Raw genomic sequence first — 27,508 nt, 5'->3', positions numbered from 1 at the left:
TTTGTGCCTGTTCCCTGTAACGCTCCCTCACTGTCCTCCTTCATTCACTGTAGCTGCTCAGTGCCTGCCTTCCCCACGGCTTACAGCCGACATCCTCCTGGGCAGTGCACATGGGGGCCTGTCTGTAGCCTAAATGCGTGCGCAAGCTGAGCTGAGGGCTGGAGACCAGGTAATGCTCAGGTCTCACGTTACTGGTTGCACTGGGCCTTGGTATGGGTCTGATTTTAGCTGCTCCCCCCCACTCTGCCCCCAGAATTCACAGCAGCTGCAGGAACTATGTGTCTCCAAGCCTACTTTAAAGCTTAGCTAAGTGGGTCAGGGAGTGGTTTCTTATCTGTAAAGTGATAATAGCAGCACTACACTTCCACAGCAGCTGCTTCCGAGGCCTGGGAAGGAAAAAAATACAGTAAAGTGACAGGTCTTAGGTCTTACCTAATATCCACACCTATTCAAAATGCCTGCAATGCAAAGCAGCATTTTGGAGGTCGAACAGAAAATTGCCAATGCAATACAAAGTTAATTCAAAATGTGATTTAAGGCATTAACAGCATCATTATTTTCAGTATGGGGACTTGGAGCAAGTCAGAGATGTTTGACATCCACAAGTAGCAAAAAAGCATCAAGCTGTTAAGATCAAGAAAAGCAAAGCAGGTATTAAGACTGTAGTTGCTGCCTGAGGCCCCAGAGAAGGGGGCACAGATTTAACTTTAAAAAAAGAGTCAGATCCTTCACACGCATTGGCATCTTTCAGTCCTTCCTGACAATTCCTTCAGGTCATCCCAACAGCATCTTGCAGAGCTCACTGACAAAACAGCTACTGCACTGAAGCAGGAAGCAGAAGCGCCAAGTACAGCCTTGCACATAAAGGCAAGCTGCCTGTTCTCTCTCACCCGGAGACTCCTACCACCCAGGTCCCTTGTGCTTCCCCCCAGCAGCAAGGGGTTAGTTGCCCCAGCCTAGAACAAGATTCTCAGATGCTCCTTGGCTCCTCCTTCCATGTATCCGCAACTGATAAAAAGACAGCTAGAAAATAAAAGTAGAATACACCCCCCTTCAAAACAACGGAGAGGTAAATTAAATAGACTTTGAAGAAATTACGTATACTTCCCCAGACAACTCCATTGATCCTGTGCAACTGGATGTCATGCTTTTCTGTTCAAACAGCCTGCAGCAACTCTAGCTGCTTAAAACACAGCTCTTCAGATTTCACAGGCACACACACTTTTACCCAGACCAACACCGTGCAACTTACAGTAAGTGCAGTAAATAAGAGACCCAGGCCCCACAGTTATTAAAAAGTCAAACAGTCTGTCAAATATTGTGGTTGTCTGAGTAAGTTTCCAGCTGCTGGAAACTAAGGCCTTTGTTCTGCCTCTGGTTCCTGTCACAGACAAACAGGGAGCACAGTCAGACAAACTTCACCTCTTCTCAAAGGCGGTTGGTTCTGTGGTTCCTGAACAGATTCATGAGCACTCAGAATGGCAGTACCTCAACAGCGCCTCTATTTTATAGAAATAATTTATTACACTCTCTTTTAGTACAAAAATTTACAAGCCAGTTCTTTTTGTCCGGTTTCCCTTTTCCTCTCCAGTAGAAAAATACCCCAAGAGTTAAAATTAATGTAAAACCTAACTCCATTACTGCATGGGAAATGCAACAGAATTCTTATCAACTGCTATTTTCCCAACAACAGACAGTTAAAAGATGTGATAAGCATCTCACAAAGTACTGAATTATTATTATACAATGGTGTCCCTGAACAAAATCATTACATTACATTTTCAGGACATTTTTGAGACAAAGTATTTTTTGGATGAGCTCTTGCCACATATTTAGATGCTACTGGTAAACAAAGCAATCTTATCTATGAGTACGACTGTAAAGTTATTTTAATTTCAGGACAAATTACAAGTGAAATTCAAAGTTTATATTTTTTCATCCTCACCAGAAAAATTAAAAATATTTCAAAATGTACAAACTAGAAACACAGAATTAGCTCAGTGTATTCTGGATCGCTTGACTCTGCTCATTTCTCCCAGTGCTTTTCTTTTCTGGGACACTCCAGTTCCAAGTTCTGCATTATTCTGAAGGTAAGATTGAGCTTCTGGCAGGCAGTAAGACTCCATTGGGGGAGGTGGATCCTTCAATAGAGGAAGAAAAAGAAAACAAAAGTGGTTTAGCTCAAGAAGCTTCTGAGAAGAAAGAAACAGCTCATTGGTTTCCTAAGATTTAAAATAACAAAACGAACACGGCACACCTCCATTTTGAATACGTTTTTTGCAAGCTCCCTATCCTGCAACTGATCCCACTGCCAGCGCTAGAACAAGTCACTTTGTAGCATTTAAAATTTGAGGCCACAGACCAAAATACTCGGCACGGGCACTTGTGGCCACAATTCCTGGCAAAGGAAGCACGGGACATGTCCAGCAGCAGCCCCTTTCAGAGGCTTGAGGTGACTGGGGTTGTTGGAGACAAGGGGCCTGCCCCATCCCCAGCCGCCCCGGGAGCGCCCGCGGCAATGCACACCTGGATGAGGTAGTCCGCGATGTACTCTGGTTTCAGGCAGTTCACTCCTTGTGCTGCCGCCTCTGCTACGTTAACCCTGGTGTCGTCTGGCTTCAGCTTACTGAAGTCAGCAAAGAGATGAGTTGCTTCTTTGAAGAGAGACACAGAATGACCAGAGAACACCTACAGATTGAAACATGACAGACAAAGATGAGTTTATCTTTGTGCTTTTTCCCCAAGACAAATGCAGTTCATGACCTACAATTTAACTCATCAAATTAACTAGCAAAGCAGGGGTAAATAAAATACCATTTACAGCTGCATTCTGTACCATCATGCACCTTCCAGGAAGGGTGATCCTTCTCATCAGGGCCAGGCACAGAAATTCTGCCTTCAGTTCCCACCAGCACTACTGGCCTGTGTGACCTCAGACAAGCTGCCCTGCCTGACCACATGCAAAATGAAGGTGACGTAGCTTTTCCCTCCCACCCTTTCACCGTATCTCAGCAATCCTGTGTAAGCAATCTTGCTGGTTAAGGCATTTTACTCACATGGAAAATGCCCAGCAGAGAATTTAACAGGAAAAAAAAAACCAAACAAACCGAACATATGCATATTTAATTATTCAAAAAAAAAAAAAACAAACACCATACTTTTGCTCCTCCTGACTGAAGAAGGCGCCTGAATCCTGCTTCCTTGGATTGGTCAACATTCAGGATCACTTTCCAGCCACTGAAAGCTCCCTAGATAAAAGCCTCAATTTAGTCAAAAGTACATTGGTACTAAAATCTATAATTTGCTCCTTTCATGAATATCCATCAGATGAAGATTTGTGCTCATCTAGTTTTGTCTTTAAGTATAAATGGCCGAAAAAACCCCACACAACATACAACTATTGGGCCAACACCGTAGTGCTAGGCAGCTTGACACCAAGCCCCTTCACCTGCATAGGGAGATGGGCAAACTGATCTATGAGAAGACCCTTAGCAATGAGTACTTCTTCCAGAACACCAGGCACTTTTCCACAGAAACACATATTAAGAAAAACAGTTACTTGGAAACAACACTTCCCTCCTCCCCCATGCACTTCGTTATCTACTCAGTTACAATAACAGCACCTAGGGCCAAATGGTTGCCTCCCACAAGCACTCACTCTGGTTTACAAGTAGGCAATGGGTATAGAGGATTTGTTACAAGCATTCATTTAAGAAGGCTATTTTAATATACATGCAAGTCAGATTTCTCCTGATGTGACTGAAACATCAGGCGTATTTCTACTTTTCAATGGATACTCAACTGCAATGACTGATTTGAGAAAGGAGTTAAAAGGCTTTGGGGAGCCCAATTCCACTTTCAAACACCTCACTGAAAGACTATGGGACTTGCACCATAAAAATCACAGAAGGTACTTTAGGAAAGATGCAAACTTGTGCCATGTTTGAAGCACAACAGTATTCTCACTGCTAGAGCTTTGGAAGTGCTGTCCAGAGAGCTGTATTCACCTATATGGCACAGCACGGGATTTGTAACTGTTACTGCTGGTACCAGCTGCAGTTTCCTAGTTGTGCTGCTGGTTTTGGCTGGGATAGAGTTAATTTTCTCCACAGTAGCTAGTATGAGCCTGCGTTTTGGATTTGTGCTGGAAACCCTGTTGATAACACAGGGAGGGATGTTTTCATTACCACCGAGCAGCGCTTACACAGAGCCAAGGCCTTTTCTGCCTCTCACCCCACCGCACCAGCGAGCAGGCTGGGGGTGCACAAGAAGCTGGGAGGGGACACAGCCGGGACAGCTGACTCCAACTGACCAAAGGGATATTCCACACCATATGACGTCATGCTCAGCATATAAAGCTGGGGGAAGAAGGGAGACATTTGGAGTGATGGCATTTGTCTTCCCAAGCAACTGTTAGGTGTGATGGAGCCCTGCTTTCCTGGAGATGGCTGAACACCTGCCTGCCCGTGGGAAGTAGTGAGTGAATTCCTTGTTTTGCTTTGCTTGCGTGTGCAGTTTTTGCTTTGCCTATTAAACTGTCTTTACCTCAACCCACAAGTATTTTCTCACTTTCACCCTCCCAATTCTCTCCCCCATCCCACTGTGAGGGGAGTGAGTGAGCAGCAGTGGTGCTCAGTTGCCAGCTGGGCTTACACCACACCACTAGTAAAGCTGAGTTAGGTTGGCTCCCCAGACACCTGAAGTGTAATTAATCATCATCTTCTTGGCCAAGGGACATTTACATAAGTAGCCACATTCTAGCTTTGGAAAAAGAGCAAACAATGGTTCAGGAGGAGATTAAGACTTCTAATATGCCAGCACTAAAAGGTTTTTTAAAAGCAAATTACTTCACTAGAATATATCCAGCTAAGCCATTTTGTTCTTAATAACAAGGCAGATTACCTTTCTCTGCCAGTTAAATTTCTGAGTTTCTTGGTGACAATCCCTGTCCTGTCCACCCACACTGTACAACTTACATGAATATCTAAATACCTCAGTGATACCAGTTTCTTGCCTCCCTTTATGAATTTTTTTCCTCCACCTCATGGCTGCAAGCGCTAGTTTCTTCTGGTTTACATTGATTCCAGGCAAAACATTAAGTATGGAATTACTTCCCCACTCATAATCTTCTTCCTAGAACAATCGTAAGCTTGAATTATAAAGCAGTCCTGCCAACTTTACCAGCAGAAAAACAAATAAAACACACCAAAATGAAAAAAAAAGAGACAAAAAACCCCAGAACAAATCCCAACTCACTCTAATTTTATATATTGATTTTACCTGGCCAAAACAGCTCTAGTTAAAATTAGAGATATGGCTTTTAGTTGCACATAAGTATCTAAATCAACTAATGTTTTCTGTGACATCAAGTCACATTGCAGACAGATTCCTCTTTCAACAGAATTCAACAGCAGGGCAAAGCAACTCACTACTCTGGACACCATCGACTACATTTCTGCAATGTCTTCCAAAATAATGAAAGCTCGTTTTGACACATAAAGATGTGAACCAGTCTATAGGCATTATTTTAAAGTTAGCCTGGTCAATGTAAAAGAACTGCTAGACACAGGAGAAGTGTGAAGGTTAGGGAGGTGACGAGTTGGAAGAGAGTTAAATGTTTATGTATGTGGTTATGGAGTTGGATCGCTTAAGACTATTACATTCATTTATTGAAAAGATCAGGAATTACTTCCTGGTGTAACAAGACTGACATAACTTTAGCTGATACCAATAAGAATTTACCAAAAGGTACTCAAGCTTCAATTTTCAAAACTAACTACAAAAATGCGGGTATTTTATTTGTCCTATAGCAGGAGTTTGGTCTGGGACTAGTTTTCAGAGAAAACTTTGACAAAACTTTCTTAGACTTTGGATCCCCTAAAACTCCCAAGGCTCAGGCACCCCACACTGCTAATTGCTTTTGAGAGGTTAAGTCCTTTCCTAGTAGTGCAAAATAAAAAGGAATGAGAAGAAGTGAAACATACTTATTTCTCAATAATAAGGTCACATGCCTGAACAAAGCAGCCAGCTCCTCTACATGCCTCCAGGTAGGAACGATGAAGCACCCACTTTCCCGCAGCCATCGAAGCCAAGAACTTTTCATTTCGAAGAGGATGTCCCACAACAATGTGTGTGCAACTTGGATCAAAGCACTGCTTCTCAAGTACTATTCCACCTTGGAAGTGAGGAATGAATTTGACTCAAAATATTTAAGGGTCATACTCTACCACAGAGAGTCAACTCAGAGTGAGAATGATTTGAATATACTTAATATTATCATACGTAAATTTGAGTTATCATTGAAGTGGCATGGGAAGAAGCTGGCAAGAAAGGAGGAGCAGTCAGGAAAGAGTGGCTCTGATAAAAATGAAGTGCCACTGTAACACAGACAGCAATGAGACACCAGAGGACAGCAGTCCTGGGCACTTCCAACAGTAAAGAATGAGGCCCTTATGGAGGCAGCTAAAAGAAACTACCAGAGACAAAACCATTGCTGTTTGATGGCAAAGCTGGTCACTCACATAATAACATATTCAAGAATTGCTCACAAGCACAGAAAGCAATAAATTTGAGACCTCAGATCTGATGAGTCATTAACAGAAGCCCTTTCTTTTCCCCAATGAGCCACAGCTGACCAGCTTACCAGCTTACAGACACATACTATTCTTTGCATTTTACAAATATCTGGTACCTAATTCCTCAATCAGATGGCAGTAATCAAATCTTTCCTGAGGATTAAGAGAAGACAGCTGAAATTTACGGTGTTTTTCTGGTTCTTCATCAGCCTTCTCATCTTCTGTAACAGCCTGGAAATACAGTAACAGATTTTGAAAATATGACAGGAAGATTAGGTTGACAGCTGACTATTTCTCTGCCAAACATTCCGGGTTAGTTTTATATTAAGTTTTCTTTTAGCCAGGAAAAGTAGAACCAAACCTGTCAGTCGCTTGACAAAAGCTTGGATCTTATCAAAGCAACGTTAGGCTCCTGATTAACATCCTCTTGGTTCCCCCTTTCTTCAGGACACAACTGAACCAATCTGTCATAAAAACTAATCCTTCATTCATATCCACTGAATGCCAAGCGGAACACATGAAGAAACCATCATCCATCTATCACACTGCCTCATTCATTCAGACTTTCTATAACTTTGAGGGCCTCTATGCATTTCCACTACAGCTTATTTACTAACATGACACGCTATGCCTCCGAAGGCACATAGCTGCTGAAAGTTTGAGCATCAAGTCATACACTGTGGGCAAAAGGCTAAGCTCATTTTCCTAGCCACTTCCAAGTTCACTATAACAAAGCAGAATTGTGAATGAGGTTTTTGGCAGAAAAATAATTTTAAGTTTGTACCTAAACATAAATTCCAGATACCACCAAGGAAACAGAAGTCTAAACCTTTTTCCATCAACCCAACATGGCTGGAGGAGCTCTGAGTAATACACATAGTAACCCTCCACTCCAAAGCCCACCTCAGCATTCCAGCAGGAACTAATAGGACAAAAAGCTTAATTTGTCTGAACAAACAAGATTTATTTGAACAAACATTACTTGTTCAAATTCTTGAGGAAAGGAGGAAAGAGGACTACACAAAAGTAATCCACTTCCAAGATTTTAAATGCAGATATTCACCTAGTTTATATTTACCCTCAATTTCAAAAGTTCTTGAAGTGTCACTACAGCTCTCAGAACACAAATGATCACAAACATTTCTTCATAAGACAAACCTTTTCTTTGGGCTGCGGTGCCACAGGAGGGTTAGCCAGTGGGAAAGCAATGCTGGGGGCCTGTGGAGTGGGGATCAAGTGATCTTTAATTGGTGTTTCAGGATCTCTACAGACAGGATTTTTTAGACCCTCCACCAAATCTCCATCCCCAGCCTCAGGAAGAGCTGTGAAAGTAAAACATTTTTGCATGACTTGTCTTTGGCCGCATATAATTATGGATAAAGTTTAAATAATAGTAGTAAAAAAGTAGCTATCCTAAAAGGACAAAACACAACTGCTGCTACAACGCGCACAGTTACATTTCACTGTTGCCCTTCTTAAAGATAGTCTTCCAATTGCAACCCCCCCAGGTGCAATACTGCAGACTCATGTGCCTGGATGCCTTGTTTTGAAAAAAAGAAAAACCTCAAATGGCCTAATTTCTTCAGCTAAACCGCACTGATTCAGTTGAACCAAAAATCAATTGAATGCATTTAGCTAATTTTCTTCAACCTCCTCTTCGACAGAGTCAGTTTTCAGGAATACTGTCGCCAGAAGCAGAAACTCTGTAAGCAGATTGAGGGAAGGAGTTGGAGGCAGGAAGAAGGCAGTGGGGAGAGAGAAATGAAGGATTCCACCATCTCTCAGGAGGCAGGAATGGGAAGAAAGCAAAAACAGATGAAAAGACATATGTATGTTGCTTCCTTAGCCCTAGCAGTAGACTAAAGACTTCAAAAAGAACAGGGACGATAAATACGGTATCTTCACAGAATCCCGACCTAAGCATGTCCACTGGCAGCTATGACACACCCATTTTTCAGGCTCATAGGTATCTTCTTCCTGTATCTCCATTCTTTACCTATCAGTATTCCCACTATAATTTAGAAGATTCTGCTACTGGTATTCCCATTTGAATTCCACCATACCTACCTGAATTATTACCTGAAAAACAGCTGTGGTTCCAAATAAAAATTTGGAAGCTTCCCTAAAAATAAACCACATTGACTTTAAGACAGGTGCTGCCTTGGTGTTTGACCAAAAATGGCAAATGGACGGGAAAGCTTCTCTTCAAAAAACAGCAACACAAAATGGAGCTCAAAGATGTAAAATTGTATTTTTGGCATTCAAGAAATGCCAACAATACTCACTGTTTTTTTCCAAAAGGAGAATTCAAACACTACTGTATTTTAAAAGTCTCAAAGATCAAATGGATACTGTAAGCAAAGAACAGGGATCTTGTATTTCTGATTTTACCTATATCAGCAATCTCTGCATCAGCTAAAGATCCTTTGATGGCAGGCTCATCCATGTTTTTGTTGACGTTACTCTGACCTTGCTCAGCATACTGGGAAGGACTATTAGGCCACTGGAAGTTGCTGACAAGTCTTGCTCTCTCCTCCCTCGCAGTAGGATCGTCCCAGATGATCTGCTCGCTCTGGGATGGCTCTGTGTTTATATCTGTGAGTGCCTGACGGGATTGCCTAAGGAAATAAGCACAAATACCTTAAATATTCATTTGTTTTACAGAAGACTACCATACTAGAAGGCAATGTGTTAATGATCACATCATCTGTGGTATCCAAGTGACCTCATTATTAGAAAGCATGGCTAGGAAAGGGGAAGTTTTCAGTATAAATGCAACTCCAGCAGCCTGGCTTTGTGGGCCTAAGTGTCAGCGTGACTGAAAAAAGGCAATCAAAATATCAGTAGGAGATGTTTTTATTTGGCGTCATATTGATAAATTATTCCCAAAAATCAGTGTACTCTGCTCTTTACTGAACCTATTAATTTGCAAATTAACACCAAGCTAAAGGAATAATTCTGCAAGGTTTCCATTACTTTCTCACTGTAGCTCAGCACTGTTAGAGCTCAAATCCTACTCTCTGGAGAGAAAAGAGCACAGAGGTGCTTTGCAGGAATACCTACTACTGGTATATGACCTAGGTACTGAAATACTGCAACAATGGTTTCTTCAAAATCTATAAGAACACCAACTAATCCAAAGAGAAAGAAATTAAATCATCTGGCATAATTCAATTCAAACCTAAAAAGCAATCATACTATTTTATGATTTTTTTGAAAAACAAAAAGAAACCTACTATGGGTTAAGATAATATTCATTCTGACTTTATCTAGCACATCCAGTTAAAGATTGTGAATTGCAAGAGAAGCAACTGAAGTACATCAGTAGAGAAAGATAATACATCTGAAAACCCTGGAAACCTGCTCACCTTTCAATGACTGTCTAAGTACGCACCACGAGGACAAAATAAGATACGTTGAAACACAAATCAATACCTTAGGGCTTCCAAGACCCTACTTCGGCCATTTCGCACAGACCGTGTGCTATCAGGAGTAGTTGGCAAACCATCAAAACTGTTTCTTGAAAGGGAACCTCTTTGCCCTTGTGGTTTCACTAGCGATGTAGCAGACATGATCTCCTGCAGCTGCCTTTGGAAGTTCTCCCTCATTTCTAGTGCTTGGGTTAAAACTTAAGAGAAGAAACAAAACTCACAAGATCAAGACTGTTACATTGTAGCAAGTGAAAAGTAACTAAAATTCTGGTCAGCTTCCCCCACCCTGCATCAGTACTAAACCAAGACAATAAGAAGTGTGAAAAGGTATCTGGGAAAAAAGTATCTAGGAAAACTACATATGCCCTGAGTCACCTATTCCTAGACACATGTAGAAACCTCCATTTGAATTTGCTCACGTGATCTAACTTTTATCCACAATTCTTGCACAACGTATTTATTTATATAAGAAAAAAAAAAAGGTATACTTTAAACCAGTGATTTGTGATGTTAAAGACGAACTTCAGTGTTTAAAAAACCAAAGAAATAGCAATTAAGTAATTTGCAACAGATGAACATGATTTTCTTATGGACTGTCAGTCTTTACCACAGAGAGCAAAACCCTTCCCTCACATCCAGCAACAGTGAGGGCTAGCTGTGCTTGACTGGTATATAAATTAGTACCTAAAGCTTCCAGATCTTAATCTGCATTCAGATTCAGAACCTGAAACTTTAAAAGGCTTATATTGATAGTTTGATGTTCCACAACTATTTTGAAAACAGTGATTCATATTCACCTCCTTTGGATTCACTTGTAACAATTTGTTCTTCCCCTGCAGTGACCGTTTCCTTTATCTGGTCAGTAGTTACATCATCTTCAGCATCGTCTTCATCCACTGGAATAATCTAAAAACAATTAAGACAAGTAGAATTCTGAAATACTGGGTGGTTTGTTTTTTTTTTTGCTTTTTACTCATGTTCAACACTTGTATAAATTCTGAGGATGAATAATTTTGCCTTAGAGTAAATCTAACCTTTCTGCTACCACAATGGCAATAAAACAGTGAACAGCAGCATCAGTTACACCACCTATTCTGCAGTCTAATTGTCTACTAAGGCAAGTTCACACCTTGGATCTCATTACCTACAAAAGAAGGCAAAGACTGGACCTACATAATTTCAAATTTGGAAAGCACTTCTAATCCTGAAATGCCCGTGTCTCCCTGCATCACCCTAGAAGATGACTATTACAAATGCAGAAAAACCTTAAGGGACTTTAAGAACTATTAATTACTAGCTAAACCTGATTCAGTGCACCACTGAATAAGCATGAATGTTTTTTATTAATATGTTAATATAACAATTAAGTTAACTGAATCCAAATTGCTTCATAGAACATGAATTCATATCACACATTATACCTCAGTTTCCTCAGCTGGTTTTCCAGTTGATGGAAGTTTACTGGAGGAGGAGAGCCTAACATCTTGCACTGTGCTGATGTCCAGGCTCATTTTGGGATTGTAAGTGTGAGGAAAGAGAGATTCAGGAAGCCGTTTATATTCTCGGGCACTCTGTAATAACATCAGTTAACAAAAGAAAGATGGGAAACTGATTGTGATAAAAGAAATTCCACATCTAAACATAGGAAAAGTTTATAAGAACACAACCGAAAGAAGTACTTTACACAAGAGGAGAGTGTGGTTCTCATTCTGGGTAACGTGTAATAGATATGTTAAATGGAAAAGAATTCTTCTCCTCATGGAGAACAATGTAAAAGTACATCAGTGAAAATTGATTGCTCAATTTATAAATGCAAAGCATCAGTTACTATATGTGTTCAATATAAATTTAAACAGAAAATCCACTGCCATATAACTGGTTTGAAACCTCCATTTCCCTTTGCTTTTAATAAGGTAACAAAGCAAGCTCCATACCTCTAAAAGCCAGTGTTCTGAAACAATATGTATACCCCGTTCTTTAACGGATTTGTATTCCTTATTGTTGTCATTTTGTCCTCCCTTGTAGATGAAGTGTGTTACTGTTTCATCAAAGCACCATCTAGAAAAGGAAACAAAATACAACTTGAAGATATAATTTCCTATCAAAAAATATTAGAAATCTATCCCAGAAATTGTTCTATCCCTTATTCATGGTAAAATATTGTTTTGCCCATTTTGTTATGCCTAAACAACTCCACCAACAAAAAGACAACAGCATTCAGTTTCAGGATAGAACAATTTCAGTGTCTTTTGAAAGCATTCCTGAAGTAAACAAAACTAAATCTGAAAAACATATGGAAGAGGAGCGGGTTTACTTCAGTTTTCCTGTTTTTTATCTAAGTAATAAATAGATACCAGGGAGGTGGCAAGGGCAAGATGGCCTTACTTTGCATTAGAAATGAATGGCCTTATTTTGCAATAGAGAGTGTTTAAGGTGGTGAAATCTAATGTTTAGCTATAGCAAAAGGTCATACAGATAAGTATATTAAAATGCTAAGACTCATATTTATTAGACAATGTATCAATGCAGAAGCTTAGACACTGTTTGTATCAGTTGATACCTGTAGTCTGCCCCAAGAGAAGCTGCTACTGCATTCAGTTCAGTTTGCTTCTTACTAAGTTTTTTACTAACACATATAACAACTTCAGCTAGAGGCTTGGGCTCTTCTTCCTGTTCAAGCAGCAGGGAAAAAATAGGAGAGTCATGTTGGAAAGGTTTTTTTTTTATCAATAACAAAAGTACTTCACTATTTAGTGAAGCATGTAGTTAAATATGCAATAACAACAAAACTAAGATAAACATGTTCTATCTATTTTAGCTACTCCCAAACTCCATGGGCAAAACTCAGCCCTATTATCATTCTGTGCACTAGGAATCTAAAGACAAAAGGATTCTCTCTCAGCCAGTCTCCCTGGAACATATTCTGTTCCTTTCATTGCAGCCTGAGCACTTCCTGAAATTAGTGAATTATCAAACCTGATGCCACAGAAGTATTTCAGCTCTACTGCAGTGAAAAAAATAAGAAGTAAGAATAAGGACTACACAATTAGAAGTGAAAGCCTTCCCTTGCTGAAGACCATTAGCTTTCCTGCCCCTCCTTTGCAGTAAACAGTGTACTAGCATGGCAAGCAATACATAAATTCTCCTTTCCTCCTAAATCTTTCTGTTTTCTCTCACTAGGGTAGAATAGACTGAAGAGGCAAAATGACTACAAGAGAAGAGAACATAACATGTCTTCTATAAGAGGGTAAGCAACTGATCACATCTTGTACCTCCTAGCAAGGAGGAGAGCAGCACCTTACAGAGGAAGATAGGAAAAGACACATGCATTAAAAAAGAGCTCCTAACTAGTCCAATACAAAATATTTAATCCTGTTCATCTGGAGCCTAGGAATTTCTTAAGTGTGCCGAAATCCTCTTGTTCCAATACTACAAAGTCTAAATTGGTACATATTTATATGTCATGTTACTTAGCAATTGCTTAATATTCAAGATAGTGGTACAGACAGCAGAAGGTTTAAAAATCCTTTGCCTTCCAGGCGGAAACTCTTCTACCTTACCTTCCTTTAACTGTCATTGAAGAATGCATAATCACATGGATTTCTACTCAAATAGATCACACAGCAAAATTCACAAATGACTTTGTAACTTAGATCACAAAAGATACGGCATTTTCTTAATATGCGTATGCTCCCGAAACTCAAAATTTCGTACCACTTCGGGCTGTACAGTGGTCAGCTGGGGGCTGGCACTAAGAGCTACTGTATGCCTTGTGCTGTTTGCCAGTGCCAATTTCAAGTTTCTGCCAATGACTTCAGAGAGAGGTGTGCTCAGTTTCCTGGTTTTTTGATCAGGACCTCTTGGAGTTTCCAAAGCTGCCAGAGCATCCTACCAAAAAAAGAAGCAATTGACTGACTTTCAGGAACACATTACAAAATTCTCACTCAAGTGCAAGTTTCACAAATATAGTCTGTAGTAAGATTTCACACTCCTAAACTAGGACGGTGTACTACAGCAGCAGCTAGCAACTGCAACTGTAGTACTATTGCACAAAAGCAGTACAAGACAACCCCTATCTTAGAGTCTGCATTAGCAAAACAGGAAGATACAGTATTAATCTCTCTTTTCACTGCCATCAATGAAAGCTGCCCTCACTGGAAAACACAGCGGCCAAACCCAGGTATTCCTAATCCCGAACAACTACTTTAATTTACTAATACCTCCCCCCACAAGAGTTGCATATGAGTATGTGATTCTATCTGCACTTTTAGAACACCAAGTTTCCTACTGCCCTTTTTTCAAAAAAAAAAAAAGAGAAATTTTGGTCTAAAATATCTTATGTTTGAAAATTATAAGAGTGGTGAACTATTAGATTTCAAAAAGCAGAGTACCAGTTGAATCACAGAATCATTTGGGTTGGAAGAGACCTTAAAGACCAGCTAGTTCCAACCTGCCCTGCCATGGGCAAGGACACCTTCCACTAGACCAGGTTGCTCAAAGCTCCATCCAACCTGGCCTTGAATACTTCCAGTGATGGGACATCCACAACTTCTCTGGGCAACCTGTTCCAGTGCCTCACCACCCTCATAGTGAAGAATTTCTTCCTAATATCTAATGTAAATTTACTCTCTTTCAGTTTAAAGCTGTTAACCCTTGTCCTATCACCACAATCCCTGATAGAGTCCCTCCTCATCTTTCCTATAGGCCCCCTTGAAGTACTGGAAGGCCGCTATAAGGTCTCCCCAGAGTCTTCTCTTCATGAGGCAGAACTAACTAAAGAGAACACTAGATTCTTCTGGTTTTGTAATATGTGTTTTGTTCTATTGCGGGCAGAGGATTTAAAAAAAAAACAAACACAATGAAACAACCAATCCACAAAGAACTCCCCAAAACCCCAACAACTTTGCAGGAATTCAGCATATTCATCTTTTAGTTAAGGCCTCAAAAATTAAAAACAAACCTGAAGCCTTCCAAAGCACACCTGAATCATTCAAGAGCTGCTCCAGCACAGACACTCCCTAAGTGTCAGGGGTTTTTTTGTTCTGTATTAAGACTAGTAGTTTTTCTAGCCTCTCGTGACCTTCAGAATGAGACAATGAACCCAAAACCCTAATGCATTTTTTTAATTTCCAAAAACAGTTTTATAATTACTATAAAGGCATTAAATTAAAACATCTCATTAAAGTACCATTTCATCAAAATATAAGTAAACACTTCTTTCCAAATATCTGGAGCAATTATAAGCTTTCTTGTTACATTTCTCAGTCTTTATGTTTACGAACACAGACTGTGTACTGTGTGTAGAACACGAGTATATCATGCAATAAGCACAAAGGAGCTTTCTTAAGGACATTTTAGCATCCGTTAGTCAATAAATTTAGTCCACAGGTCATGAACTAGAAATATATATAAACAAACAAAGCCAGTTTTCCTGGCTTTATTCAAAATGGAAAGTCTGTATGTTAACAGCATAAAAAGGGGTAAGCACAGTTTTCTGTGCTGTATTTAAGTTTATGCGCATCTTTAACCCTACTGGCTCTACAGACAAAAAAAATTTGCGAAGATGACCACCTTTACATCAAAAGAAGGCTTGAATAACTTGTCTTTGGAAAGAAATTTTGACGGTGTATCAAGATGTAGAGATGGTTCTTTCTGTGGCAGCCCCCCTTGTGCAAGAGTGGTTGTCGTCTTCTCAGTATGATGGGAGATCACAGCTTGGAAAGCTTTACTCTGAAACCTGTTGATATCAAGAGGGGTCACAGCTGTTTTTTTCCCAGCTTCAAGGAGGTAAGTAGGTTGTTCTGAATCAGGAGATTTAATAGTTGCTGGTGTCTTGCTAAGCTGAGTAATGGAACTCTCCTTATCTTTAAAAGAAACAAAGAAAACATAAGCAAGCAATCTGATTTTTTTCTTTTGAACAGTTCTCACATGCACTTTTATTTAAACAACTGAAAGTTTGTCTGACTTTCCTTTCCCTAAAAAATAATTCATATTCCCCTCAATAAATGCTCTAAACTGACAGTTATATTTTAAAAGCCAGTATCTCAAGTGTCTCTTCCAGTTAACTACTTAGTTTGAATTAGCACTCTTCCTAGAAAGGTTGGACTAGATGATCCCCAAGGTCCCTTCCAACCTGTGATTCTGTGATACACTGCTACTAAGCTTGACCCTAAGTGTCTGAAAAAGAGCGAGCAACCCCTCACCCACTCACACTGGTTGCAGTTCCACACGTACCTACGTAGCTCACGTAAGTCATACAACAACTATCAAAACACATATCCAAAGAAAAATGTAGTACACAACAGATCCTTCCCTTTCAACATTAAAGATAATTTCTCCTCCCTGGTTCCCTAATTCCCATGCAACGTAAAGTTTCTTTCATATTCATGACTGAATCACACCTCTTTAGGTCACTAAGTACACTTCCAGTCCCTTACGCCTTTGGATTAATAGGACCAAGATTTAGGCAGGAATAAACTCTTGAAGCTTATCCATCATAAACACTTCTAGATACGCACAACTTATCATCTTTATAGCTCAAAAAAGATTAGCATGAGAACTGCTTTTACATTTTACTGCTCATTTCCCCTGCCCCACCACCACTTTTCCTTAAAAATGTAATATATTTTAATATATAGGTAAGATGTGCCTATGCCAACAACATATGGGTCACTAAGTCAGAGGACAAAAATTTATAATTAATTCACAAAGGAACTGGTAAAACAGGTCTGCTAACATTCGGTATTAAATCACTGTAGTCTACATCTTAACACAGAAGAAATATTGCCAAATAAAAGGTGTGAAATAACTGGAAAAGGAGCAGAAGCATTAGAGATGAAGTAGGCATGAAGGACTGAACAGAGGGGCATCATGCCATTGCCCATCAACGAGCATGAAGTTCTAAGCTGGATCTATTATCAACTCCCACGCAACCTACAGAGCAGCATATGTGTCCCAAAGGACAAAGCTGAGACACTGAGCTTGATTCCCAACTGACTGATAACCACAAGACTCCACTAGCTCCAAGAGACTTGCAGCAGACACAGAGCATCATTTCTATAATCACAACTCAACTCTCAACAGCAGGAAAAAAACAGATATGGAAGAAGTACTTGTAAAAATATCCTTTAGCTCTAATACTTGGAAGATGTTAGGAAAAAAAAAAATTCATGCCTGCCTTTATCGTGAACAGTACTATGACACAATCATATTCCCTAACTTGCTAATAACCAACCTTCAGCCTCTGCATTTTCAACCAAGAACTTTCTTTCATCTGCTCTCTCTCCCGTCCTTGCTGACTGTAAAAGCCAAGCTACAGTGACTGCTGGCAAATTCCACTTCTTTGCAGCTTCGTACTTGGAACCATCCGGTTCTCTCACCACAAGATGGGTGCTGGCAAACATTCCCTTTTTTGCATTGGCTTTCCGCACAAAGAATTCTTGGACTCTAAAATTAGATTAATAAAACATTCATTTAGCCATAAAAAATTAATCTAGGGCATGTTTATACTATTATAAAATGCATTCAAGCGACAGAAAAAGAACCAGTAGAATTATCTAAGGCCATCCACTTTGCACTTTAGAGCTAAACCTACACCTACAAGCAAAAAAAAAAGTTAACAGTAATGTTTTGCTATTATCAGTACTGAAAACATAACATTTCTCATATCCAGAATTTCTCACATATTCTGTTTCCAAATCATATGCTGGGCCTAACCTTCTTCTGCAAGATTAATGGGACAGGCTGGATTCCTTTCTGGAGCCAACAACCGTAATTCTAAATGAAGAACAGTTTTCTTTAATATTACAGCTTTTCTCAAGGACCCAATATTCCAAGAAGACACAGGATTGAGAACTCACCAACAAAGAACTTAGTCCAAACAGTCCACAAATCAGGTCTAAGCTACAAAGTGGCAAAACTGTATGACTAAACTTGTTTTTCTTAATGTTTTTCAAAGATCCTGATGAACTGGAAGCAAATAATTCACCATCCCAGAGGCTGAACCAGATAGTACTGAAGAGGAACAATGGTCCGTTCCTGGACAACTGAAGGGCAAGTCAGAAGGCCTGACACCTGAGAAGTTGACTTTTATTTTCCTCTGTTCTAGAGCAGAGCAAAAAGTTATGTGACTGAGTCACTGGGAAATATGACACTGAGCGTATTCTGGTAGAAATTAGGCTGTGTGAATACTGACTAAACTTCTCTAAAGGAGAGGAGAATAGAAGAACTATAGAATAATGTCTCATTGCTTCAGCACTAGGTTTATAAGTAAATAGAATCCAAAAGAGGTTTCACTCTAATATTTGTTACTCCTGTAGAAGAAGAAATGAAACACATAACAGATTTCATTACACTGGCTGTCTAAGAACAAGGAGAAATGGTGACAGGAGACATACCTTGCTCCCAGCAGTCCTGCCAGATAAACCAGGGAGTCCCTTTCTACACCAGTGAACTGGCTAAAAGAAAGAACACAATCCTCCAGAGGGGTAACTCCTTCCATTACTGGGACTGGTGTGAAAAGTGGATTGGACTGGGGATCTAAAAGGAGCTGCTGTTCCACACATGTTATCTTAAAGAAGGTGAAAGAGAGAACAATGCAGATCAAGCCAAATAGCAACAAATCCAATGATGCTTCAGCAACTGTATGATAGCATTTATGGACTCAACAACAAGCAATCTTGCTTCCGTCATTATATCTGACACAAGTTATTTCCCACTGAATCAGACAAATTCTTTTTTAGACTATTTTAATTTTGTCAGGTTTGACATACTGAGTCGCTATTCAGAACTTTTCAGTTACTACTCTTCCAACCCTGGAGGCTCCCTCAAAGTAGCTCAAGGTGTGATGTGAGATCTGTGTAGGTTTACTTCACAGAAAGTTACCAAGTACTGAAAAATACTAACAGCAGTTAGCCTACACCATGTGCCCTCTCTTGGAAAATATGGTTAATATTTTTTGGCTTTGAGCTGTAAAGCTGACTTGCTCTTCTGCCCCAAGTTAAAAAGCCGTAAAAAGCATGAAACAAGAAAAACGTAAGCACAAGAATATGAAATGAAATCACTATTAGTCAACTAGCTCCTTCTACAATTCATTATTTAGAGAAAATGCTGCCAGACTTTCATATAAGAAGCCTTTGAGTCATGACAATGAATTCCTGTTTAACAAACCTGTAGAAAATGAAATGAAACACATAAAAGATACCTTATATTTGCAGAGGCTTTAAAGCATGCTTTCATTTAGTACATTTCAAATGAAATGGGGCTAATCTCTCAGTATGTTACTTAAATGTAAGTCACCGATAACTCTGCATTCCGACAAGTCGTATTTCTAATATAGATACCTGTTTACTTGTGGAACTGAAAGTCTAACTCTCTTACCAGCCATGTATTTGTGACAACATCACCAACAGTCGGCTTCACCGTGCACCCCAATAAAGGTACCACAGCATAGTCTGCAATGGTTCTGCTTTGCAGCGGCAGAATTTTCCCAGCATTCTCCTTTATAATATCTGCAATGTAGGACTCATCCTCTTCACCAAAACCCAAAAGAAGAAATCTCTTTCTGACAAATAAGCCTCCTTCAACCACTGCAGAAGACTCTCCCAAAGAACCATTACAGACAGAAGACTGATCCTCTCCTTGAACAGCCAAGTGAGTAACATCATTGAAGGTTCTGGATGTTAGATTTTCAACTTCATCTGAAAGGAAAAAAAACAAACAAAACAGAACAAAAACAAACCCCAACAAACCACAGTAATATTGCTTGACAAGAACATCAAAGACAACTCAAAATAGTGTCATGAAGAAATGACAGTATTCTATTACTTTCAGCCAGGTTTTAGTTAAAAGCTCTACATCAGCCTGTTTAAATTTGATTTCTAAAAAACAATACAGAAGTTAACATACTACATGTGGCTAGCTTTTTAATAAGCAAATGCTGCAAGCACTCAAATGCTAATTATGAGCAGTTAAACTTTCTATGGTATGCTGAGCCTCGAACATACCTGATGTAGAATCATTATTTACATAGAGAGAGAGGAAGTCATCTTCAGCAGCTTTCTGGTGCTTTATAACGTCCACAGGTTCTTTCTTCAAGAGACTGTTCTTTCTGGGAGGAATTGACTTCATTCCAGGTCGCTCCAAAATTGGGTTCTCTAACGGCTGGTAATTTAGAGGGATATATTGCTCGACTGGATGTAGATAACCTTTAATAAATGACTCCAGCAACCATTTTGCTGTCACTACATGAGGCCTATAAAATAAAGTGTTATACAAACAAGTTACAGCAGGTATCAGAACTGTGATTCTTCTTTCTCACTCTGCAAATACTAGTATATGCACGCACCTGAAGTTTGTAATCCAGTACTAAGCAAGCTTTTGGCACTTAAAAAAAACAACCTCTGGAGGTTTGTAAATTCTTTCAGTTTAAGAACAGAGAATGTCATACTTATTTTCTGTAATGTCAATTGTATCTGCCACTGCTGGGTTGCCAAATCCTTCCTCCTCAATATATTAACAAATACACATTAACACCTCTTTTCATCGATAAGAACACTTGTTTTTCTATTCACTGAGGTGACTCATGACTACCCAAAGGACTACAGTATTCAAGAGCACACAAGGATGTACTTATGAATACTAGCTGTAAGCCTTGTCGTTTAAGTCAAGAAGTATTTAGGATTTTCAAATCAATACATTTTTTTCTTGTTTACAAGGTGGTAGGAGAAAGAAATCAAGGCAGAAGTAGACCTTAAGCAATATAGTTATCATAACCTGTGAGCTGCCTTTTCCAAAAAGTGTTTCAACTCATCATTATTTTCCCCCAAAATGACATGGGTAACATCTTCATTAAGTTGATTAAATCGAACACCACCACCGCAATTAATAAGCCTTCTCATTTTGTCCAGCTTCCGGCCACTGAATCCACACAGATAGATCTGCAAAGAGAACAGAGAAACCAAAAAAGGCTTTTAAGAAAAAAAAAAAAAGGTAAAAAAGAAGAAAAAATAAAAGTAGGATATTTTGGTATTATTTGTTTTGACTGCCGCGGAACACAGAAACTAGTGGTGTTACTTCTGAGAAGCAGAAAAAAAAAATCAAGTATTTAGAATTTGAGTAATTTATCTTTGCAAATTAATCTAGTAAAACTTCAATATTTAATACTGGAATAAACCCCCAGCCAAAGTTGTACAACCAAGACAACAGAAAAACCCACCCAAAACCACACACCAATACTAGAACCCATTCAGTACAGTGTTTATATGTCTATAAATATACAATCTTATATTTATACTACATATTTAATACAATTATACACACACATATGTAGACACAAGCAAGCTACAGCATGTGGACACAAAATAAATCTGGCATTTGCTACTGACCATAGAAACAATTTACTCAAGCAGCAATTGCCAGTGCTTCAACCTAGTTGCTTCCACAGGGTTATGACTGAACATTTCAAAGTCTAGATTGTTAAACATACTCGACATCCATCTAACAAATCTTCAGGGGCTTGAAAAGAACTTATATCCAAGTTTTCCAGCTCATCAGGAAGAGGATCGAGTCTGCTGCTCATAGCAGAACTACATGCTGTTTCATTAACACCACTCAAATTGATATTGGAAATGTGGCTGACATCCGGAAGGGCATGATCTTTAAATAAAATTAAAATAAAGATGCATTAGTTTTGGCCCATCGCTCTCTTCTGCTTCGCTAAACAAAATACAAGACTACCACATACAATTCTGTTGTGCTAGAATGCAATGTAAAGTCTGAAGAATAAAAAATACTAGGTAAGTACAACCTTGGCTAAACAGAGGGTTTTATTTATACACAGACTGAGTATGGTCTTACTAGCAAGAGCGCTTATGCACCTTCTGTTTATTCCCAAAAGGATATCACCTATGAGATAGCAGCCAATGAGACCAGTTTTCAAAGCTTTTATTCCAGTTTTGTGGCCACCTATTAGAAATACTCTTAAAAATAGAAAGGCCTCTCTGCGGTAAAGAGAAACCAACACGAAGCTCAGTGATTTAAGAGAATTATACGCAGTTTCCGTGATACCCAACTTGAATTCCCAGTGCTCTGTTGGTAGTGCTAACCCAGTGCCCCTGTTCAGCCATTTCCTGAAGTAGTAGTCAGGAATGGGTGTTTGGACAGACACATTTGAAGCTGGCTGTGTCTTTCATGCTGCCATGTTTGTTTACAAAATGCTTTTAACTTTTCTTCTGTTAATAGCATAGACTAATTTAAAACAAATACATGAAGAAAAAAATAGAAGAAAAAGAAGAAATAAATCAGCATTTGTTTTCCCCCAAGGCTGCTGTAAGATTAAATTCATAACAGACACTCTTTTAAACTATAAATATATGAACAGTTGTGCTTTTTTAGGACTTGGAGATATACACCATTGATTCTCAAGCAAAGAATCATACACCTAATTCCAAGTTTACTTTTTAAACAATTATGCACGTTTCAAGTCTACACACGTTGGAATATTCAATGTGTATAAAAGCAATCTGTTGTGTTTTAAGCATCAGCAGAATCAGAACCCAAAATGTCAAACCAGCGTTGCAAAAGCAAGCGGCATCCTACTTATTTGAAACAGTTCTTCCTCCCTGCTACAAATGTTTCCTACCTTACTTTAATGTATTTTAAAAGGTGTTACTTACCATCAGGCTTGCCAGCGCGATGTGTAGGTGTTGACGTACTGGGTGTACTACTCAGTTTTGATCCAGCCTCTATTTTATATATTGTCTCATCCTGACAGAAGCCTTTCTTAATGCTGTCAGAAAACCACTGCACAGACACACAGTGCACATTCCATTTTTTGGCACATTCATACTTCTGACCTTTCAAATGTAAACACAACAAAAATCACAAGTTACTAAAAGGCTAATGCATCAAACAGTGATCACTGAAAGATGGCTGGACATGAAGACACGTAAAAACTAATTTCAATGTGCAAGCTGTGCTATTCTGGCCTCTTCTAATAAGCTGCTTGTTTATTCTCTAACTAAAATTAGAGAAAAAGATGTCATTGATGGCTAGCTCAAAAGTACAGTCTGGACAGGGCACTAAAATTTTAAAAAAAAAAGGGCTTTAGCACTGGGGGTGGGGTGGGGGGTGGGGTTAAAAAGCCCCAGTATATTTCCCCATAGGGAAAGGGAGGGAGATTGGCGAATAAAAGATGATCCTTCCCATTCTTCTCACAGTAAAACTACAATCCTTCCACCTTCCCAAAAGGAAAGAAAGGGAGCTTTCATTTTATCTTAACAGGGAGTTTAGAAGGCACAAAGAATAGATCAGTTAAAAAACATTAGTCCATAATGCAATTTCAATCAGCATATAAATTAAGACCTATCCAGCTCTCCCAAAAAACCCTTAGTTTTTCTTTATGCTCCCATCCCCTCCATGATCATCCCATTTTCTTCCCTTAAATACCATCTGGGTCTCTGTTTTTTCCCTCTTTTGTTCTCTCTCTCAAGCCTTTAGAGCAAAGTAAGGGTGCCCTGTGTTACTCTTCCCCAGAGACAGTGATTCCCTAAACAGAGTAGTAAGAGCAAAACTGAAGCAGACTCAGGGACAGGTCAAACTCTTACACTTACACATATTTACCCTACTTCACCTCAAGAAGTGAAAATAATATTTACTCTGCAAGTTTTACCTTTTGGCTCTTGAACTATGAGGTGAGTACATTCATTCATCTTGAGCTGCCCCGTATATTGCCCACCGTGCTCAGCAGTGAGGCGCTGGACTTCCTTCCTGTCTGAACTACTTAAGCCAGTTACGCAAATTGTACAGCCAAGGAACACAGGGCAAGCGTAGTCTTCCATGTTAACATCAGTGTATCTCATTATGCTAAAGGAATGAAAGAAAAAAAAGAAATAAAGTATTTTTTCTTCCAAGTAAAATCAACCAGAAAAAGAAACTGTCTGTATCACCATAAGAATTACCAGTCCCCCAAACAAAAACAGTTTTGTTCTGGTTTTTTATACCTTTGCTGAGACTTATCCCACAGTGTCTTAACCCAAGAGGGAAGCAAGATAGGCTTTTTCAGAGAAGCAGCTACTAAGTATTTCTTGCTGCCAACTTCTCCAGCTATAAGATGAGTTACTGACATATTGAGGTCTCTGTACACACGTCCACCCATCATCTGCACATACTTATGAACTTCTTCCTGGGTGGGTAAAAAAAAAAATATAGAATATTATCAAGAAAAAAGAAAGAACCTATATCACACTGACATTCACCTTAAAAATACAAAATCGTGGGTTTCAATTGTCCATGGGTTTCAATCATGGGTTTCTCCTAAGAAACTGTTTAAAACACAAAATGGATATATAAGGAAGCCTTAAAAAAACATCAAATATAATTTCAATTTTATTTGCATTTATGATAAGCTGAACATAATATGTCCCCTTAATAAAAATAACTCTAATCATACCATATGATTAAAACTTCACGATAGTTGACACTTTAGGCAGTATGAATTAGAAAGAGATATCAGAATAAATAAAACTTCCAAGATAAACTAATTAAACCATAGCTGACTGGGTATTAAGTCTTCACCATGTAGTTTTGAGTAACCAGAAATACAGCATGTTGTCTGTAGCAGTATAGCTACAGGCAAACTAGCAAGATAAGTGATCCATCTCATCAGTTAACAAAAATCCCTGAAACATGTATTTACTCCCATATTAATATAGCTGAAATTTTGTATGATTATATATGTATATGCTTATGTAATAAATACATATGCATGCATAGACACACCACTATATACACTATTACATACTACATATACTTACAAGGCTCCCTCTTTCTCCATACAGCTCTCTACATAAACTATACATAGTCTACAAACTACAGAAACACTAGATACGTCTAGACACAGGCGCAGTTAGACTTGTATATAGTATGACTGCTGCCTTAGTAATGAGGCATCTGAAGAAGCTGTCAGCTAAACGATCCATTTTTAACAATGCATTACCCTAACATCTTTGTCAAGGCTGGTACAGGATACTGTTACATCGGCCATAGTCATATTGTACACAGGATACTCAGCTCTTGGGACACATCGCTGGGACTGCATACAGTACAGGACTACCTGTGGTCCAACGATTCTACAACCAAGCTGCAATAAAATAACAGGAAAAAAATGCGAAGAAAATTAGCAGAAGGTACACTAGTATAAGCAAGGCTTTCCTTGTCCCTGAATCCTGATGAAGGCAGGGCCCTTGGTCTGTCCTGCTCCCCCTCTAGCATCTCCAGGTAGCTGACAGTTTTGGTTTTACTTTCAGCCGCAGATTTCCAACTGTAGGTCTTCTGGCCTCAGTAAAATCAGCAGATGCTACAGCTAACACACCAGAGAATTCCACCTAGCCTGTCTGTCTGCTGGACAATTCCTTGCAGGTCAAGCAAAATCACCTTACTCAGAAGATAAAAAAGTGAGAGCACCAGCTTAGTGACTCCAGCAGAATTGGAACTGATCATACTATTTATTTTTCCATGTGCTTCAAAATAACCCTTATTCTTTGCTAGTCATCTTCTTCCCTAAATACAAGATGCAATGAAGTTTTAAAGATTATATTGTGAATACTCCATACTGCTATATTCAGTGCAAAGAGATCATGCAGAGTGTAAGGATGGACACGAGTGTTTCTAGAAAAGAAAGACTATAGCTAGAAGTAAGTTGATGGGTAGCGTACCTTTTTAAGATGATTGAAAACAACACCTCTAAAAGGATCACAAATGTAAAGTGATTTATCATTTTCTTTTATATTGAGTGCTGCTTCTTCTTCAAGGATTTGGAGATGTTCTTCTGACTGAAATTCTTTTATAGACTGCAAGTAAACCGTGCACAGAACATTTATTTAATTAACAAACCACAAATAGCCAACACTGTGGAAACTACATAAGCACATCTACTAGAAACAGCTCATGACAAAGCTACCACTCAAGAGTATATTGGCAGAAGGGCTAGAATCCCTCATATGTGTCCCACTCATTCCCCCCCAAGTCTTCACAATACACAGACTTCAACATTCATCATACAAACTTTCAGGACCCTGCCAGATTGCCTTTAGCCCCCATTAACCTCTTAAGGTGGAAAACAATCCACAGTGTCTTTCCTAAGTCTGCTTAGTGCTTAGATGAGCAACCGCTTTTCAGATCTGCCAAGCAACGCGTCACTTCACTAAATGTCAATAGGTTTTGCACTTATAATTGTTTTTTGTTCAAGAAGTAATTTCAACAAAATTGTTCTTGTTCAAAAAACTTTATTAAAAACTGAACACCTCTATTACAGAAATAGCGTTATTTCCAGATGTAGACGTATAAGCTACATCTAAGTCAACCACAGGAATCATTTAATTAGATAATTCACCAAGCTCACCGGGAAACGTGGTCAAACCTACTTACCTCAAGAGCTTTAAGAAAATACTCCGAGCTCCCAGAAGACTTTATGAATTTCACAAAAAATGGCTCCTTACTACCTTTCATCCTTTAACTGAGAAGCAAAGCCCAGTAAGCGCCCTGCCATTGTGGGCGCAGCCCGGAACCGCGCAGGGCCGGGCCGCACCACCCACCACCCCCAGAAGCTGCGGAACCCCTCTCGTTCCCACGGGCCCGCCCCACGCCGCCGACTTCTGCCAGAGCGGGGGAACGGGGAGGCCGGGCCCGCCAGCAGGCCCCTTCCCCAGGGCCTCCCCCACACGCCGGGGCCCTGCTCCACCGCCCGGCGCGCCCACCTCAAGGCTCTCCCACACCCACCAACCCCGGCTCCGCAGCGGTGCTCGGCGCTGCCGGTTTAACCACGCGGCCCGCCGCGAACCCGGCCCCAAGGCGGGGCGAGCGCCCAGGCCCGGTCCCTTCTCTTCACCCACCGCCTGGCACCGCCACGGAGGGCGGGAAAACGGCGGCTCTCGCATTGCGCAGGCGCGGGGAGGGGGCCGACGCGTCGGGGGCGGGGCCGCCGTTGGGCTGGGCTGGGCGGGGCGTGGGAGAGGTGTGGGTGGGGAGTGGGCGGCTCTACGTCGCTACGCACCTGCGCTTGCGCTCTCGCGGTCTGCCGGTTGGAGGTGTTACGGGGTGGGGGGAAGGGTCCGCTAGGGGCGTGCGGGACCCGTTGCTCTGCCTTTCGTTGTGCTCGCGCCGCCGCACGCGTCTTCGGAGGGCGGGGGGCGCGCGAGGCGGCGTGTGGTGATCTGTGGTGAGTGCACCCGCCTCCTCCTCCTCCTCCTCCTTCCCCTCCTGCTGATGTACCTTTGCGGCGCATCGCACCCGGTTACCTGTCAGTCCGGTCCCCTCAGCTTTACTCCCCCAGTGTAGCAGCGTTGGGCCAGTGGGCAGCTGAGAGCCCAGGCGGGCCCCAGTGAGCGGTAAGCTGGAGGAGATTCCTCTCCGGTTTGGGAATTGTTGCTGCCACAGGAGGCGGCAAGAAAGGCTGCTTCCCTAGTCGAGGCATCCCCCTCAGCCTGGCATCTACTGTCCAAAAAA

At 40.3% G+C, this 27,508-nt stretch overlaps 1 protein-coding gene and 2 long non-coding RNA genes across 13 annotated transcripts in view; 2 read left to right on the top strand and 1 right to left on the bottom strand.

Moving 5' to 3' along the window:
• Nucleotides 1-1,479: 1,479 nt before the first annotated feature.
• On the bottom strand, nucleotides 1,480-26,979 carry TOPBP1 (DNA topoisomerase II binding protein 1). Of its 5 annotated transcripts, XM_064444114.1 has the most exons (28): nucleotides 26,783-26,911; nucleotides 26,432-26,519; nucleotides 25,720-25,854; nucleotides 25,002-25,145; nucleotides 24,007-24,188; nucleotides 23,676-23,869; nucleotides 22,681-22,860; nucleotides 21,492-21,661; nucleotides 20,780-20,943; nucleotides 20,011-20,258; nucleotides 19,385-19,704; nucleotides 18,403-18,575; nucleotides 17,241-17,452; nucleotides 15,578-15,870; nucleotides 13,721-13,894; nucleotides 12,567-12,676; nucleotides 11,941-12,064; nucleotides 11,428-11,577; nucleotides 10,804-10,912; nucleotides 10,011-10,203; nucleotides 8,967-9,193; nucleotides 7,734-7,897; nucleotides 6,692-6,806; nucleotides 6,012-6,175; nucleotides 4,993-5,133; nucleotides 3,159-3,248; nucleotides 2,527-2,688; nucleotides 1,480-2,141 (listed from the first exon to the last, which is right to left on the bottom strand). In XM_064444114.1, exons 2-28 carry the CDS (start codon nucleotides 26,510-26,512, stop codon nucleotides 1,998-2,000), a joined length of 4,563 nt encoding a protein of 1,520 aa, XP_064300184.1. In that variant the 5' UTR covers nucleotides 26,513-26,519; nucleotides 26,783-26,911; the 3' UTR covers nucleotides 1,480-1,997. The 5 variants fall into 5 exon arrangements, with proteins under 5 accessions (XP_064300184.1, XP_064300182.1, XP_064300183.1 ...); XM_064444112.1 differs by lacking the exons at nucleotides 1,480-2,141; nucleotides 2,527-2,688; nucleotides 3,159-3,248 and having other exon boundaries at nucleotides 4,998-5,129; nucleotides 6,008-6,175; XM_064444113.1 differs by lacking the exons at nucleotides 1,480-2,141; nucleotides 2,527-2,688; nucleotides 3,159-3,248; nucleotides 6,012-6,175 and having other exon boundaries at nucleotides 4,998-5,133; nucleotides 26,783-26,912.
• On the top strand, nucleotides 13,199-20,304 carry LOC135312040 (uncharacterized). Its single transcript, XR_010371668.1, has 2 exons — nucleotides 13,199-13,253; nucleotides 17,964-20,304. It is a non-coding gene; the product is annotated as an uncharacterized LOC135312040 (long non-coding RNA).
• Nucleotides 26,980-27,092: 113 nt separating the features above from the next.
• LOC135312037 (uncharacterized) overlaps nucleotides 27,093-27,508 on the top strand; it is a 38,856-nt gene continuing 38,440 nt past the window's right edge. For all 7 annotated transcript variants that reach the window (XR_010371664.1, XR_010371663.1, XR_010371665.1 and 4 more), the window contains exon 1: nucleotides 27,093-27,221. This is a non-coding gene — a long non-coding RNA (uncharacterized LOC135312037). The remainder of the gene's footprint in view (nucleotides 27,222-27,508) is intronic.

This window comes from Phalacrocorax carbo, chromosome 2 (genome assembly GCF_963921805.1).
Source record: "Phalacrocorax carbo chromosome 2, bPhaCar2.1, whole genome shotgun sequence".
NCBI lineage: Eukaryota > Metazoa > Chordata > Aves > Suliformes > Phalacrocoracidae > Phalacrocorax > Phalacrocorax carbo.
The sequence above is the reverse complement of the archived record's forward strand: the minus strand, read 5'-3'. Positions and strand labels throughout refer to the sequence as shown.